The 17,611-nt window shown below is 42.3% G+C and overlaps 1 protein-coding gene across 2 annotated transcripts in view; it reads left to right on the top strand.

Moving 5' to 3' along the window:
• PIK3C3 (phosphatidylinositol 3-kinase catalytic subunit type 3) overlaps positions 1-17,611 on the top strand; it is a 143,409-nt gene that overhangs the window by 53,006 nt on the left and 72,792 nt on the right. For both annotated transcript variants that reach the window (XM_074995838.1, XM_074995837.1), the window contains 5 exons: positions 7,121-7,249; positions 7,606-7,675; positions 9,074-9,138; positions 11,356-11,440; positions 13,719-13,793. In XM_074995838.1, the coding sequence (XP_074851939.1) occupies positions 7,121-7,249; positions 7,606-7,675; positions 9,074-9,138; positions 11,356-11,440; positions 13,719-13,793 (424 nt within the window). The remainder of the gene's footprint in view (positions 1-7,120; positions 7,250-7,605; positions 7,676-9,073; positions 9,139-11,355; positions 11,441-13,718; positions 13,794-17,611) is intronic.

The following is a 17,611-nucleotide window of genomic DNA, read 5'->3' as shown; positions in this document are numbered from 1 at the left end:
TCCTCCTCTTGTTCTTTGGCCTAATGTGGAGTTTGTATGCATACTCTTTGGCCACTGTACTGAAAGTGCTGGAGTTGAAGCAGAGTGATGGACTTCACATTTTGTTCCACATGTGGTGAGATCTGTGAATGTGTTGCTATCCAGAGAGTATTTCTCTGTCTGTGGGCTAGCTATTAAGAGTCAGAGCCAGCAAAGATCCACCATCCATTCAAAAACAGCAACGAAGGGTCCTGTGGCACCTTACAGACTAACAGAAGAGTTTTGAGCATGAGCTTTTGCGAGCGAAGACTCCATCAGATGCTGTCTGTCTGAGTTTGTGCAGGCTTCCTCTTGAGGTTGATAGATTTCCACTCCATATGGCTAAATGCAGTGCCTTGCATGGTGTCACGTATCAGAGGGGTAGCCGTGTTAGTCTGGATCCGTAACAGCAACGAAGGGTCCTGTGGCGCCTTATAGACTAACAGAAAAGTTTTGAGCATGAGCTTTTGTGAGCAAAGACTCACTTCATCAGATGCTGATGCTCACAAAAGCTCATGCTCAAAACTTTTCTGTTAGTCTATAAGGCGCCACAGGACCCTTCGTTGCTGTTACGGATCCAGACTAACACGGCTACCCCTCTGATACTTGACATCCATTCTATATGACCAATTAAAATCCATGATTAATAGCATCAGATCTTGCTGACTGACTGTTATGAACAGGGTGTTTGTGGTGGTAATAGTGGAGGTGCAGAAATGAGTGCATAAAAGATGTATCTTTCAAAAATTTGCCTAAATCACAAACTTGTGCATCATTCTGCAGTCTTTCAGAAACTCACTTTCTCTGTCCACAGTGTAGGCTTGTTTCTCCATTTGTGCTTTCTTCAGAATAGTTGTTCCTTACCAGTGAAAACACATGCAGCCAGCAGTAGGAGTTCTATTAATCAGCTGGGTGTCATTTGAATCTCTCCTGGGTGGCCACCTGAGTGCTCAGCTTACAGGGAATACAGTTAGTTGCTCTAGTTCTTAATTCTTCAAGTATTCTTGGCAAGTTTATTCTGCACACTGACACCAACTTTCTCCTTGTCCTCCAGCATCACAAATTAACTTTCTAGGCCTTTTTCGTGGTCTTTGCCCTGTGACCACTAGTTTTTGTTTTCTGGCCAACATATCGCACATCATACATGACTAGCCTTATCGGTGTATGCTCCCTCTATTTTTGTGCAAGAGGGCAGCCACATTGTGGTTCATACCATTTCATTGTGTAGCCTATCATCACTAATGTCCACCTGATCATTCTCAGGTGTGTGACACATTTGTTCTTCTTGGAGTGATTGTTCATGTGCATTCCATATAAGGTGTGCATGCACATACAAGGTTACTAGAAGATCTTTTCCCCTAATAGGTTGGGTCGGTTCGATGTTCCCTGGAGTGAAGCCTTCTTGGCACTCGGTACAGGCATTGCTGATGCTCCTTTCTTCCCCCAGTTCCTTCTTGCCTGTGGTGACGGTTAGCTGCAACTCCCAGGCACTTGTTCTTGCAAGTGCTTTAGCAGTTAGCTTTTAGTCTTTGTGGTATAAATAGTTTTGATTATTGTGTAAATAGTCCTAATTAGTGGTTATTTAGTGTTAGTGTTTAGTATTAATTACTGTAGCTCTTGGGAGGGTTCCTTGCCCTCCTTTGAGTCCCCAGTACTGGGGCATACCTAGGTCTCCTGGCTTTAAAGTCTTTACTGGCTGTGGGGAAACATATTCCCTCAAAGCGATTTCCCATGGTTCATGTATGAAGTATTTGGGAGGGTCTCATCAGAGAGATTGCTGCCTGGTCTAAAAGACTTTCAAGCCCAGGACTTTGAAAGGCTGGCCTCAGTGGCTGAAAGTCGTCCTTGTAGAGGCAGCACTTAGCCTGGAAAGGTCTCTTCAGACCCAGCACCAAGCACCTCATTCTTGATGCATAGTGCACTGCTACCGATAAAGGACAAGGCAGCGTGGTGTCATTCTTTGTCATCGAGCACCAGGGGCCAAGGAGGCATAGATCGCTATCCCTGGTGTCTCACAAAAAGAGGCATGAAAAGGGTAGATCTCCTGTCTAGAAACACACACAGACGGTGCTGGTGAGACCTGAGCATGGCCACCCTGCAAGTCCTAATGAGTGTGTGTCAACTAGGAGGTTGGAGTCCATTAGGAGGTTGATTTTCACTCCCCACAGTCACCTGCAGTTGACACTAGGGTGCTTCATCTCCCCTCAACCCCAGAGGTGTTCAGGGCAGCACAGAATTGGTGCAGGACGTACTACCTTCCTCTCCTCCCAGAAGAGAACTTTGGTAAGGTGTATAGCTGCTACACAGCCATCCCAAGGGAAGGCTGCGATGTCCAGACCTCCGATGCCAACTGTTGGCAACACATCCTTGGCAGCCTTCTTGACTCAAGTTCCTTTACTGGAGATTTATAGGGCAGCTGTGTGGTCTTCCAGTCGTAATTTTGTAGCCTGCTATGCAATCACTCAGCATATGGGAGATGATGCAGTTGTTGGTAGAGCGCTGCTTCTGTCTGTTCAGATCTCCAAACCCACCTTCTAACATCAACTTGATATTCACCTAATATGGAATGCACATGAACAATCACTTGAAGAAGAAGAAAAACTGTCACTTACATCCTGTAATTGTTGTTCTTTGAGATGTTTTTCATGTTCATTCTCTCCCTTCTGTCTCAGTAGTTGGCAAAAAGGGACTGGGGTGGGGGAAGACAGTCGGCAGTGCCTATATTGAGCTTCATGAAGGCACCACTCCCGGGGGTGCAGCACTGACCCAACAGTTACCTGCTAAGGGCGATATATCCTGGCAACCATGTATGCACATGCACACCTAACATGGAATGGACGTGGAAAAACAAACCACAGAGAACAACAGTTTTGAGAGGTAACTGTTTTTTCTTTCTTTTTGGCCAGCGTTCTGACCCATGTATCATGGCTGACCTAATCATGCACAAATATACTTTGCTTTTGTAGTTTACGTGGCATATTCTTATTGCAGAGCTTTTTTTTCAGTGTACGCTGTTTGCACTAGTGATTTTCAACTTTTTCATTTGTGGATTCTTAACTTTTTTTGAATGGAGGTGTTGACCCGTTCGGAAAATCTTGGACATTGTTCATGGTCCACAGGTTGCAAACCTCTGACCCATAGTAACGACTGCTTTTTTGAGGATATCTTAAACATATTTTATGTACTTCCAGAGATCCATGACCGCAGGCAGAAACCCACTAGTCTACACAAGGCCATGTCTACCCAGCATTCCCCTTTCAGAGGAGGAATGCAAATGAGGGAGATCGAAAATGCAAATATAGCACTGATTTACAAATCTTGTGCTTCATTTGCATAATCTCATGTGTTGCACTTTTGGAAGAGTCTTTTCTGAAAGCAAAAACAGCCGTGTAGATGGCGTTCCTTTGGAAAAACAAAACAAAAAAAAAATTTCAAAAGAATCCTTCTTCCTGAAATGAATGAAGGGAGTGCTGTGTAGACCCAGCCCAAATGTTCTTCATATGGCCCTAATGTCTGCATTGTGGCTGAACACTGAACGAAGATACTTAAATTGTTTCACAGATTTTAACTCTACACCATCTACTGGGTTCTCATTTATCTACCAAGTGTCATATGCATTCCATTTTTTGTAGCCACAGCTGCTTGTTGTTTCTGTTGTGCTGCCCTCATACAAGTCCACAATAGTCTGAATGTATGTCTCTATCAGAATGTGTCACAGCAGGTGCTCTTGCAGTAATTTTTTAAAAAACTGTCATAAGATGTCTCTAAATTCACAAATACTAAATACAAATCCTTGTACTTCTCCCAGTGCAGCTTCTGCAGTATTCAGTCAGCAAACTCTGCATCTATTGTTGACCACCTTGGCATATAGCTGAATTGGTGGCTGTTTACTCGGTGCTCCAGGTCTTCCAAGAGTCTTAATTCTTTCAGGCTTGTCAGTATAATGAATTAAGGTGAAAACATTTGTCGTCATAACCACTACCTCATGGTCTATTGCTTTGAATGCCTCAGTTGGTACATCTTTCAGCCCCACTGCCTTGCTTTGTTTCATCATCTTGAGCAATATCTCAGACTCTACCAGGATGACACATCTTGTACTACTGTCGCTTGTGCATGCTTTCTTCATAGTGTCCTTATTGAGCAGTTTCTCATAAAACTGCTGTTATCTCCCAGTGATTTCACTCTCTTCCACCATAGTCTTTTTTTTTCCTCCTCTAATCCACTTCACAGTTCCCAAGTCTTCAGTCTTCCTTGGCTAAACTGTATGTTTGTTCTCCTTCTGTAGCTGTCCTGTGTAAAAGGTTTTAAATGTCTGGCCCCTTGCTTCTACAACTGGTCATGGTATGAAAACAAAAAAGCAGTCAAATAGCACTTTAAAGATTAACAAAATAATTTATTAGGTGAGCTTTTGTGGGACAGACTCACTTCTTGAGACCATAGCCGTACCAGAACAGACTCAATATTTAAGGCACAGCGAACCAAAAATAGTAATCAAGGTTGACAAATCAGAAAAAAATTATCAAGGTGAGCAAATCAGAGAGTAGAGGGGCAGAAGGGGAGCGGGGAGTCGAGAATTAGATTAAGCTAAGTATTTGTTTTGTTTTGATATTTTCTTGATCAGCTTGTATTCCTCATAATTTTCTACCATTGCTACTTCCTGCTGTCATTTAAACTTTTCCTCCTCCTTTACTGCTTATTGCACATTCTTTGACCAGCCACATGACCCCTTGCAGTGAAATTTCCCTTCTTTTGTTTGGCCACGTGCAGCATGTACACATTCTATAATATGTCTGGTTATTTCCCCCAAAACCTCTTTGGTATCATTATGGTCAGTTTGATCTTTGCCCAGCTTCAGTAGAATCTTTGTCCTTATGCCTCAGACTAACTTTCCTATTCGCGAGATTCTACCTCTCTTCCACAGCTCATCTTTTGTCCCCCATTAGCCTTTTTACCCAGCAATACAATGCACAACAATATAGACTGCAGATAGTTTGTTCTCCTGGGATCAGTTTAGTTTGTCTGTCTCTCTCTGATTACTTCCAGCAGCAGTGTGGGGCTGGGGTGGGCAGGAAGCCTCCCTTATCCTTGCTGTGCTGTCAGCTGTGAGCCACACCCCACTCCCCATACTTACTCCTGCAACCAATGCTCCTGCTACAGCCCCAATCCAGCTTCCCATATCCCCTCCTGCATCTCAAGCCCAGACCTTAGCTTCCTATCAGAGCCAGCATCCTTCCCTCCCCCACCTCCCAACATTCTGCCCCAGCTTGGAGCCCCCTCCTGCGCGCAAACTGTCTCCCAGAAGTTACACCCCTCACTGCTTCCAGAACCACAATCCACTGCCTCAGGTTCAGCCTGGACCCCCCCTAACACTGCGAATCCCATTGCCACAGCCCATAGCCTGCATCCCTTCTACAACCCCAATCCCGTGCCATGTCTTGGTGAAGGTGAGAGAGGGTAGAGGTAATGAGCAGTGGCGGTAAGGGGAAAGTGAACAGGGCGGGTCTTCAAGAATGGAGTGAGGCAGGATAGGTTTTGGGTTGCCCTTAAATTCAAAAAGTGATCTTGGTCATAAGAAGAATGGAGATTACTGGTCTATTGGGAAACCATATTTCCTTTCTGAAATAGTTCCTAAGGATCCTTAGTTGATCCTGGCTAACTAATCATCTCTTGTTTGGAGAGCAGTTTGTCTTGAAACAAGAGCCTTGATGGAAGGTTGTTCATCCCTCATAGCACAATGAATCTATGGGGAAATGTAATGTTTAATTATCTAGACTGATTCTGGATCAGTATATTGTATGCAGCAGAGCAGCAATTTCAACAATATTGGAAGTCAGCGTCTGGCATGAGGTGATGATTCTTTTCAAATTAAAAAAATAAAATACAATAATAATGGGGTGGTCCAGCATGGTCCCATTTAAAGTGAGCAATACGTAATCCATGTCTTGTGCAAGTGAAGCCAGGACACAAAATGAAAGCCAGAATTTAGATCTAGTCCTTCAGAGGATGTCATCGGTATCCAAGTGCACTTAGAATTCAGTATCAAAGGGGTAGAGCCATGTTAGTCTGGATCTGCAAAAGCAAAGAGGGGTCCTGTGGCACCTTATAGACTAACAGAAAGGACCTGCATCTGACAAAGTGGGTCTTTGCCCAAGAAAGCTTATGCTCATACATTTCTGTTAGTCTATAAGGTGCCACAGGACCCCTCCGTGCTTTTTTAGAATTCAGGAGTGACCATCTTCTTAATTTCCTCCCACTCTAAAAGAAGGTGGCAGTTAGTCAATAAATACAGCAAGTTTTTCATAACCAGAAGAAAACTTCGTGAGGAAAGACGAGGCATTGGTGGTACTGAGCCTAAGTAATATCTTTTTTTCTACACCTGCAATTAGTCTTTGTGTAGAAGAATTAAGTACTATATTTTTAAAAGAAAAAGTAAGGTTGAATTAGAAGATGTGAAAACTACAGCTTGAGTACTTGCTGTATATAAATAACTAGTGAAATTGATTTAAAAATTGCCATTTGTTTACCCTGCTTTTTGTTATTTCATATTTGTTTGAAAGGTGTCACTTGATGAATTACAGTACAAATTTATTCATGCAGATAATTGATCTTGAGCTCATTTTATGAGGGGGTGAAACTGCAAACAGGATTAAATTAGTTCTTGGAAAAGACCATTTAAAATGGTTACTGTTAAATTACTTGAGAGAGCAGATAATTGGTTTGATCCATCTGTACTCTTTCTTTGACGTTTATCATATAATTATTGAATTTTCCCTTTTAATTTCTTTTTTCAGGTTGGTTTAAAATATTGTGCTCCTTTTGTATGGTGCTTCTAAGTTTGAATCAAATGTGAACAAACTTAATTTCTGTCTCTTCACCTAGTTATTGAGGCTAGAGTGATTTTACAAAAATCTGCCAGGATCCATTTGATTCATCTTATTACTTCTCTTGGGTTTCCCACTAAATGGTGTATCCTCTGGATGAAAGGGCTTCAGAAATGACATAATAGTGTAGTCTGAGGATTCCTAATATAGGTTTATGTCCCAGCAAAGTTGATTATTGGATTTGTTCTACTGTACTGATTCATGTAAATATCCTTTTCCAGAGTGCCCTAATGCCCGCCCAGTTATTCTTCAAAACAGAAGATGGAGGCAAATATCCTGTAATATTTAAACATGGTGATGATTTACGTCAGGATCAGCTTATTCTTCAAATTATTTCACTCATGGACAAGGTGATGAATGCTAATCAAGTGTTTCTTAATCGTACTTTAAAACATCTGTTTTATTGCTGATACAAGTTAAGGAGATTGATGTGCTCCGTTAAAACCCCGAAAACGCGAACTGCTATGGCAGCCTAATTCAATACTTTTATTATGGTATTCCAAGTAATTACAAATTATTACAAATCTTGTTTTAAGGTCCTCTATAGACTCCGAGGATATGAGAAAACAGACTTTTCTGGCAGGTGCCAGATAAGTTTCCTGAAGATGAGAATAAGTTAATGCATCAACTCACACCACATTTTAGCCCCTTCATAAATTGTGTGATTCTTTTAGCCGTTCCATTCATATTTGTGTTTTTCTTGCAGCTGTTGCGTAAGGAGAATCTGGATTTGAAGCTGACACCCTATAAGGTGCTGGCTACTAGTACAAAGCATGGTAAGATTATTTCTTAAAAAAACATGAACCAAGTATTTGCCATCCTCAGTTTTACTTATCTGGATGCAGATATTATCCACTCGAGGCTTCTTGTCAGTGTCACAGAAGGGTACAGCTGACTTCAAGTTGTACGGTTTCCTTATGACAAATGTGGGAAACTGACTTAAAAACAGATTAGTGTTGGTTTGTTTGTTTATTTATTATTGTACCATCCTTTTCTCCTCTCCAGCTTTATTGATAGGTGTTTGTTTTGCATCATCTAGTGCAATGAAAATGAGACACACATTGTTTCAAAGCTAGTTTTATTTCTATTCCCCCTCTAGTCTTGGAGGGTACTTCTAGAGGGCAAAAGCCAAGCAGCACATCTATGGCTGGCCCAGATCAGCCAATGTGAGCTCATGGGGCTCAGGTTGCTGGGCTGAAAACTGCACAGTAGTCATTTGGATTGGGGCTGAGACAATAAAAGCTAAAGAATCTTGTACAGCAAACTCTTGTTTAACCTCTGTTTGATTAACTGACACACTCCAAATAACTGGCATGACTCACAGCTGGGCAGATCAGGTCAGTGGACACCAGGCAGGAGCAGGGGGAAGTGGTGCAGGGCTGAGATTTGTGTACAGAGAGGGAGAGCAACATCCTGCCCTCTGGAGGGGGCAGCCCTCTCGGTGCTTCCCTTCATCCTTTCATGTTGCATCTGAGTGCAGTTGGCAGGATTCTCTGCTCTCCCATCCAGTGTGAGTACACTCAGTTACACAGAATATTTAATTATCCAGCAGTCTGCCGGTCCTGTGGTTGCTGGATATCAAAGAGTTTACCACATTATGAAATGCACTGCAATAGTTTACTTTGACAGGTATAGTTTAGAGCTGAGATTTTGTAGGGTAATAGTGAAAATGGTGTATTGTGTTTAGTAAAACTGATTAAATCTCCATAATAGGAGACCTCTCATGAATTTTAGGATGAAAACTAGTAAGTTTCCATCATAAATGCAGAATTTCAGATTATAAAATGTTTTGTGATCCAGTTGTACTGAAGTCTGCTAGAATATACTTCAAAATATGTACCTTTTAATGCTATCCTGATTCTTTAAACATTGAGCAAAGTAAAGGTGATGACAACATGTACAGCCTTCTGTAGTAGTCTCTAGTTTTATTAGTAACAAGCAGTAAGGTCTGGGAATCAGAGACTTAAGTTATAGCTCCAATTTTATTGCTTGTTTGCTGCTTAGCTTTGGGCAAGATATGAAAAAATTTCTTTATGCTTCTCTATCCATAAATCGGGACAAAACCTTGCTGAGTACAGTGGAGTAAAAGATGTATAACTATTTCTTCATCAAAGCTGCATTATTTTCTCTTTATTTGATATTATCAGGTATTAAATAATGCTTTCTTATCCCAGGTTTCATGCAGTTTATTCAGTCAGTTCCTGTTGCTGAGGTTCTTGCTACTGAAGAAAGTATACAGGTACATGGTGTGGTGTATGTGTTATTGAGTGTGTGTTTGATTAGAAGACAAAAATAAAAAACATTTTGTCAGAATATTTAAGCCTTATTTACCATTCTCTTAGAAATCCTTGAAGGGTTGTGCTCTGTCATCCTCCCCCGCACCCCACATGTTGTTCATTTGGGAACGGAGTCTGCATGTTGGAGATCTTTTGCATGAGTATCAATTGGGTGTTTGATGTCTGTAAAACTAATTCTGCTGAAGAATTCAGGTCAAGACTTAACTAATTCTGATACTGAAACTCTGTGCTTTTCTGATGAAAGAATATGCACTGAAGAGAATGCAATATATACATCTTAAAATGCTCAAAACCATCTTCAGCAAGCAGAGACACTCTACCAGAGAAGTGCATTGCATCAGAACTGGTCACTTAAATATTCCAAAATAACCTGCTTCACTATAGAAATAACACTGCCTATGATGGCACAGCCCTAGTTGTCACCCACTCTCTCGCTCTGGAACCCCTATGTTATCATCAAACTACAACCCATGCTTGAGGGGAGCCCTGTCCAGAACGAAATCTTTCATGAACCCCTACTTTCTACCTTCAAACAATCCCCACCCCAGCCTCTCCAAGCTCATGATCAGATGCAAGCCCCCCACAGAAGGGAACACACCAACTCAGAGCAGCACCAGGCCCTGCCAGAGCAACTGGTGCAAAACTTTCTGCATGTCTCCAGCTAGTGATAAACAATCCTCACAACAAACCTTTCAAGATCCTATGTTTCTGTCTTTGTGTGGTGTACCTCATTCTGTGCACTACATGCTCCAATAACAACTAGGTGGGTGAAATAGGACAATCACTACATTCCCAAGTGCTCACAGGTAATTTGTTAAAAATACCTTATCTGTGGGTGAAAACTTCCATAAAACAATCACTATGTCTGACCTATCCAGCCTTGTTCTCAAAGGAAACCTGCACAACATTTTCAAAAGAGGAGTCTAAAAGGAACTCAAATTGATAATCTGCTAAACATTAAACTCATTGACTGAACATAAGCACTGGATTTATGGCTTATTACAACAGTCTAGGACCCCTCTTTGTGCCCTATGATTGCAGGGCTGCTAATGAACCGTTTGACCTCAAATAGTCCCTTAGATGCTAACTATTTGTGCTAAACAATCTGTTTTACCTTTCATTTTCCTGTGGCACTCAGAGTACCTTTTGTCAAACCTGGAAAGGAGCTCTGCGTGGCTCAAAAGCCTGTCTCACTATGAGAACATGATCCAATAAGAGATTCCCTCACCCACCTATTCTGGGACTGACAGCTACAGTACATACGAGATCTCCCAGACATACAGGAGCAAGACTTTCTTCTGTACAGTACTTATAACCATGCCCTTTTATACATTACAATATCCACAAGGGCCCTTCACTTCTACGTCCTACTCTTTTCAGCAATGTAGAATACTAGCCAATTGAATAGTAAATATGTTGCACATCTTGGTGATTTCTTTTGGCGGTGGGAGGAACAACCTCCATTGCTCAAGCTCAGTTGATGATTTTGAAATGCTCCTATTCTGGTCAAATCAAAACCACTCTTATTCAGAAAGTCATTATGGACTGCTCTGATCATCTCCATTCCATTCCAAATCTCAACTTTAAACCTTGTGCTTATTTCTTTAACATCGCTAGACTTGTTTATTTTTAGTGGCAGTAAGGGGCATAAAGTAAGTATTAGTGCATTAGACAAACAGTGTCAAAGTTATGTTATTCTAAGATGTTACCCAACTTTTAGGTCAGTTTGAATTGCTAGAGCTTTAATGTTTTCTAGTCTATCAGAAAAATATTTTTACTATGGAATATTGCAATAACTCTGCAGTCCGCATTTAATTTTATAAGCTACTTTAAAGAAAGAATACCTTAGTTTGACACGGTGATTTTAAATCTGTTTCTGCTCTGGTGAATAAGAAAATGTGAATAAAGATCTAAACTGAGTATAGCAATGCAGCATGAAAACAATGTGCTAGAGTTTTGGTTTAATGTTATGTGACAACTTTGAAAATAATACATTCTTGAATGCAACCCTGACATTCTTATAAGTTGGAGGATAGTTAGAAGACTCTCTTCACAGAATATGTGGTAATAGACTTACTGTGGACATAAACTGCTAACTTTTCTGTCAGCTCGGGAGTTATTTCAGTGCTTGTCGAGTGAGTGCTTTGATGTCCTTCTAGAACTTCTTCAGAAAACATGCACCAAGTGAGACTGGTCCTAATGGGATAAGTGCAGAGGTGATGGACACTTACGTTAAAAGCTGTGGTAAGTTGTTACGCATGTTTACTTCCTGATTAGATATACCTCTGTCAGAACAAAGGACAGTAGTGTGTGCATATTAGATCTGTAGAGTTCGTAAAATTCAAATGCTTTGTAGACATAGGCTCTGACTCTGTGGGTGCTCTGGGGTTGGGCATCCACAGGGAAAATATGTGTGTAGAGCGCCCACTGGCAGCCAAGCTCCCTTCTCTGCCTCCTTCGTCCCTGCACATCTTGCTTACTGGTGACGCTGCTCATCAGATCTTCCAGCCTGCTGAGAACAGCTGATTTGAAGTGTTTAGGAAGCTCCAGGAGGGAGGGGGAGAAGTGGGGATGGGCTGGACTTGGAGGAAGAGACAGGAAAGGGATAGAATTGGGGTTCTGAGGAATGGGGTAGGGCCTTGGGAGACAGGTCAATCACCCACCTGACTAGTGGGAGGTCAGAGCCCATAATTGTAGATGGACCTCATTAAAAATAGTGATATTTTTAATTTTCCAAACATCTGAAATGAGAGCAATTAATTTAAGTAATAGATTATCACAGTGATCCTCATAAATATTGGATAACGAATGGACTCTTAAATTTCCCAGACATATCTTGCAGTCATGTATTTTCTTGCCTAACATGAGGCCAGTACATAAGGTCTTTGGCTTTATCCTGTACTAAGCTTACTTGTGTTCAGGTCAGAATTAAAGCAATCTTCGCATCTTCCTGTACAGCTTAATTGCATGTAACACCAATTACCACAGCAGATTTCTTTTTAGAACACAATTAGCATGTGGTTTCTACAGTAAGCTGAGGGGGAGCGTGAAAACACTTGCGTGTACTAATTGCTAACGTTTGTTTTAGTGTAGATCCTGGGAACTGAAAAATCCTTCAGGGAAGGAGGACATAGCAGAAGGGAGCCACAGTCTCTCTTGCATTGGAGGGGTTTATGTAGCCCCCAAATGAGCAGAACTGGTTGTTGGGGGCATAGTCAGGGCTGCCAGGGAACATGCTGATTGTTGTCCTCCCCAGGGTGGCTTCTGTCTACTTGGATGGATAGACAAAGTTCTTCTTTTTCCCTAACAAGAAAGTTGGAGTACAATAGTGGTAACACCACTGTCCTCTCTCTGCTCAGACTTCCTCTAGAACACTAGGGGGCCATGGTGATTGCATTGAAAGCTGAATTTCTCTCTCTTACACACACATGTGTACGTACGTACATGTAGAGTATTTCTTAAAACAGAAATTAAAAAAAAATACTTTGCATAACTTGTAGTTTCTGCTTGTTACTCAGGTTGGCTAATGGGAATGAACTGATTTCAGTTTGTTGTTGTTTTGTTTTGTCCCTCCCCTCCCCCCTTGAAAATCTTCCTGCAAAATAGTTCAACAACAACAACAAAACTGTTTCAGGAGAACCAAATATAATTTTTTTTTCAGCCTCCCAACTCGCCACCTGGAAATATTGTACCTATTTCACTCATAAGTACAATATTAAGTTTGTAAAACTGACTGGGAGACTTCCAGCCTCCCTAAATGGGAGGCAGAAAGCCTGGCCATATAACCTGCCTTCTTCCTGCCCAGATCCAGAATCTGTAAGTCTGGCTCTCCAGCTCCTGGAGCTGTGGGGCAAGGGCAAGAATCCGGATGCTCAACCTTAGCAGTCCTCTGGGAAAGCTTTGTCCCAGTGAAGCAGGGAGTGAGGAGCTGGATCTGTTTTATTTTAACCCTGGCCAACCAAATGCTTTCCCATGAAAAATGGCAGTTTTGTGAGGAACCAAGGCTATTTTGTCAGAAAATTATTCCAGTGAATATTTTTCACCAGCTCTAATGCTACTATTGTAAGCCTTGCTGGCATTGACGACTCAAGTGACTCGGTTGTAACTTCACTGTTACCATTAGATTACAAGAGTCAGGCATAAAAGAAGTATAATGCTGGCAAATAGAACAGTCTGAATGCTATCATATGCAGGACTTCAAAATATTTGTTTTAGCTTTATTTTCATGTTTATCTCATGTTGGAAGAAGTAAAGTGGCTTTTAGATCTCAAGTGGATGTAATCTTGTAAGATGTACATAAGTGGAAAGTTAATTTTAGGATTTCATCAGTTCATAAAACAATACCTACTACATTTCTCTTTGCATTTCATTTTATTTCAAAAGTTGTCCTTTTTATTCCACTAAAGTCTTGACTCCCAAGAATTAAGCTAATGAGTAATCTTAGACTCTCAAGAATACTGAGCACATTGGTATCCAGTATATGGAATATTTTTGGTTCTTTGTAATTTATTTGTCATTGCAGCTGGTTATTGCGTTATTACCTATATCCTTGGAGTTGGAGACAGGCATCTGGATAATCTCTTGCTGACAAAAACAGGTAATTAAAAATCATTAAATGCTCTTACTTTGCAAATTTGTTACTGGTATTTAGTTTAAACACTGTACCATTACTTTGCAAATATATCTTGGCTTAATGTTTTGTTTAATTTTACTTGATGGTCACTGTCGCATACAACAGGTAATAGTGTGAATTAGACTGCCGTTTTTTTAATTTCAAAGCTACATTAAACAGTCTAAAGTTGACTTGCTAGCAATTAATAGCTTGAGATTGAACACACAGTGAAGTGGCAAGTGGAGAGCAGACTGCATCATGCACAAAATTACTTGTTTCACAATGGGTGGTGATGTCAATGGAGGAGCCTTTTATGGATGTATATATAGTTAGTCTATTAATTACAGTTAAATGTGAATATTCTTATATACAATGCATTTTTTCAGCTTATCACTTAGTTATACAGTAACAGCCATGCTATCCTGAGCTGAGATAACGGGCACATTCTATTAATTAACAGCCTATTAATTAATTCTATTAACAAGTTCTGAGCTATCTAGAAAAACTAGGTGTACATAAATCCATGGGTCTGGATTTAATATACCCGAGGGAATTGGCAGAGGTCATTGCTGAACCTTTGGCCATTATCTTTGAAGACTCTTGAGATCGGCGGAGATACCGGATGACTGCAAAAAGGCAAACGTAGTGCCCATCTTTAAAAAAGGAAAGAAGGACGATACAGGGAACTATAGACCGGTCATCCTTATCTCAAACCCTGGGAAAATAATGGAGGGGATCCTCAAGGAATCCATTTTGGAGCACTTGGAAGAGGGGAAAGTGATCAAAAGTAGCCAACATAGATTCACCAAGGGCAAGTCCTGCCTGACCAATCTGATTAGCTTCTATGACGAGGTAACAGGCTCTGTGGACATGGGGAAGTCAGTGGATGTGATATACCTTGACTTCAGCAAAGCTTTTGATACTGTCTCCCACAACATTCTTGTCCGTAAGTTAAGGAAGTATGGATTGTATCCTAGGATTATAAAATGGATAGAAAGCTGGCTTGACGGTTGGGCCCAAACGGGTAGTGGTCAATGCCTCAATATCTGGATGGCAGTCGATTTCAAGCAGAGTGCTGCAAGGCTCGGTTCTGGGGTGGCTGCTGTTCAACATCTTAATGACCTGGATGAGGAACTGGATTGCACCCTCAGCAAGTTCACAGATGACACAAAACTAGGGGGAGAGGTAGACATGTCGGAGGGAAGAGAGAGAATCCAGAGTGACCTGGATAAATTGGAGGACTGGGCCAAAAGAAATCGGATGCGGTTCAACAAGGAGAAGTGTAGAGTCTTGCACCTGGGGCGGAAGAATCCCAAGCATTGTTATAGTCTGGGGACCGACTGGCTCAGCAGCAGTACGATGGAAAGGGACCTAGGGGTGAGAGTGGATGAAAGGCTGGATATAAGTAAACAGTGTACCCTTGTAGCCAAGAAGACTAACGGCATACTAGGGTGCATTAGGAGGAGCATTTAGAGCAGGAGCATTTTGAGCAGGAGCATTTAGAGAAGTAGTTATTCCCCTCAGTTTGGCACTTGTGAGGCCACATCTGGAATATTGTATTCAGTTTTGGGTCCCCCAGTATAAAAAGGATGTAGATTTGCTGGAGCAGGTTCACCGGAGGGCAACAAAAATGATTAAGGGGCTGGAGCACAAGACCTATGAGGATAGGCAGAGGGATTTGGGCTTGTTTAGTTTACAGAAGAGAAGACTTAAGGGTGATTTAATAGCAGCCTTCAACTTCCTGAAGGAGAGCTCTAAAGAGGTGGGTGAGAAGCTGTTCTCAGTGGTGTCAGATGGCAGAACAAGGAGTAATGGTCTGAAGTTGAAGAGGGAGAGGTGTAGGTTAGATATTAGGAAAAACTACTTCACCAGGCGGGTGGTGAAGCATTGGAATGCATTGCCTAGAGAGATGGAGTCTCCATCCATTGAGGTTTTTAAGTCCTGGCTTGACAAGGCCCTGTCTGGGATGACTTAGTAGGGGTTGAAACTGCGTGGAGTAGGGGGCTGGACTAGATGACCTCCTGAGGTCCCTTCCAGCCCTATGATTCTGTGATTAACTAGCCCCCAGGACAGCTGTCCTGGGGCTGGCTGGCTGCTGAGACTAGCTGTCACTCAGCTGCCCTCCCTCCCCCCGCCCACACACAGCAGCTGAGCGTGGCTGGCTTCCCAGCCAGAGCCAGATGCCCTGATGTGTCCCTGCCCTCTCTGGCCAGCTGAGCAGAGCTAGGTTCTCAGAGCTGCGGCCAGCTGTCCTGGGGGTTCAGCCGCGCTGCTGGGGATGGTCCTCAGGAGCAGTGTATTGTTCCCCCTCCACCCCCTGGCATTAGTGAAGCCAATGGGCTTGCTTGATTAACCAGCAAATTTAATTATCCGGAAACCTGTGTTCCCCAGGGATGCTGGATAATCAAGCTTTCACTGTATTGTCTCTATTCTGTATACAGTCTTTTGTATTTCATTGTAAAGGCACTGTTTGAGTTCTGAAAAAACCCTGTAATTTAGTAATAAAAGGGGTGCAAAATGAATGTTTTCCTTTGTTAGCTAATTTATAAGCAATGAAATAATATTGAAAGTGAATTGAAATTCCTGTTTTTTGGAAGTTGGCCGCTGAAAGTTTTCTAAGTTACTAAATTTGTGGACTAAAATGTGCACTGTTGGAAGCAATGTACAATAGATTAAAATTCAATTGTTGCTTCTTGTTACCTTATTTTACACTGGAGAGACCACCTCAGGGATACACTATGTATTTTATTAAATGCCTCTATTAGATTAGAGTAAACGAAAGAACTAGCTTTCAAGCACACACACTCATACCCTCCTGCACTCATACCTTTACACAGCCAAACTCACGCAGCTGAAGAGTTGCACAGGAACAGTGAAGAAGCCAAGGCATAGTGGGTCCAGTGTGTGTGGCTGCAGTCCTGAATCCAGGGTGGTGAGCTGATTGTGTGACCGCCTTGTCAGCTTGCTGTCGTTGTCAGCTTGTAGTATGCAGGAGCAGTCAGCATCTTCCATCCTGGGAAGGGGAAGGGGAAGGGGCCCAGGGCTTCCTCCTGTCCCCCTCTCCCCAGCCAAGACTACTCCTGTAGAGTGGTGGTGGTAGAAAAAAAAAAGAAGGCAGGAAAAAAAGAGAGAGCTTCTTTAGAGTTTTCCCCATCTTTTATTTGTTTTAGTCCAATAACAGTTGTCCTGTCCCACTGCCCCAGGATACTGTATGACCATGAGTCATCACCTCTGTCCCAGGAATGGGTGACTGAGTCATCAGCTAACAGCATACGGGACTTTGATCTCTTGATGGGGCTTCTTTCTCCTCCTTTTTTCAGGGCTCACCTTCTATTACTCCCTAGCCATCCCAGACAGGCTGGCTCTGGGGTTGGCAACCTGCGGCTCTTTAAGGAGCCATTTGCATCTCCAAACCTGCTGCCGCTGACTCCTCTTGTGACTTGGGAGGCTGCTGCTGCTTAAACAAAAAAAACAAAACAAAAACAAAAACCTAAATTCATTTGCCTGCAGTTAAACCAACTGAATTTAGGGGTTTGGTTTTGTTTGTTTGTTTTTTGTTTTTTTAAAGCAGCGGCAGCCTCCAGAGGCACTGAGCAGTCAGTCCTGGATAATAAAGCTGGCAGGACAGGGAGCCCCGGAGGAGAACGCCGGCAGGTTAGGGAGCTGCCTGCACTGCATGTGGGGGAAGTCTAAGCCAGCAGGAGAGTTGGGAGGAGGGGCAGTGGAGCCTTCTCCTGTCAGAGCCACACAACCATGCTGAGGAGGAGGCCGAGGAGCGGGAGGAGGCCGCTGTGGAAGAGCTA

This window comes from Carettochelys insculpta, chromosome 5 (genome assembly GCF_033958435.1).
Source record: "Carettochelys insculpta isolate YL-2023 chromosome 5, ASM3395843v1, whole genome shotgun sequence".
In the NCBI taxonomy this organism is placed as follows: domain Eukaryota; kingdom Metazoa; phylum Chordata; order Testudines; family Carettochelyidae; genus Carettochelys; species Carettochelys insculpta.
This window is presented reverse-complemented; position numbering and strand designations above follow the sequence as displayed.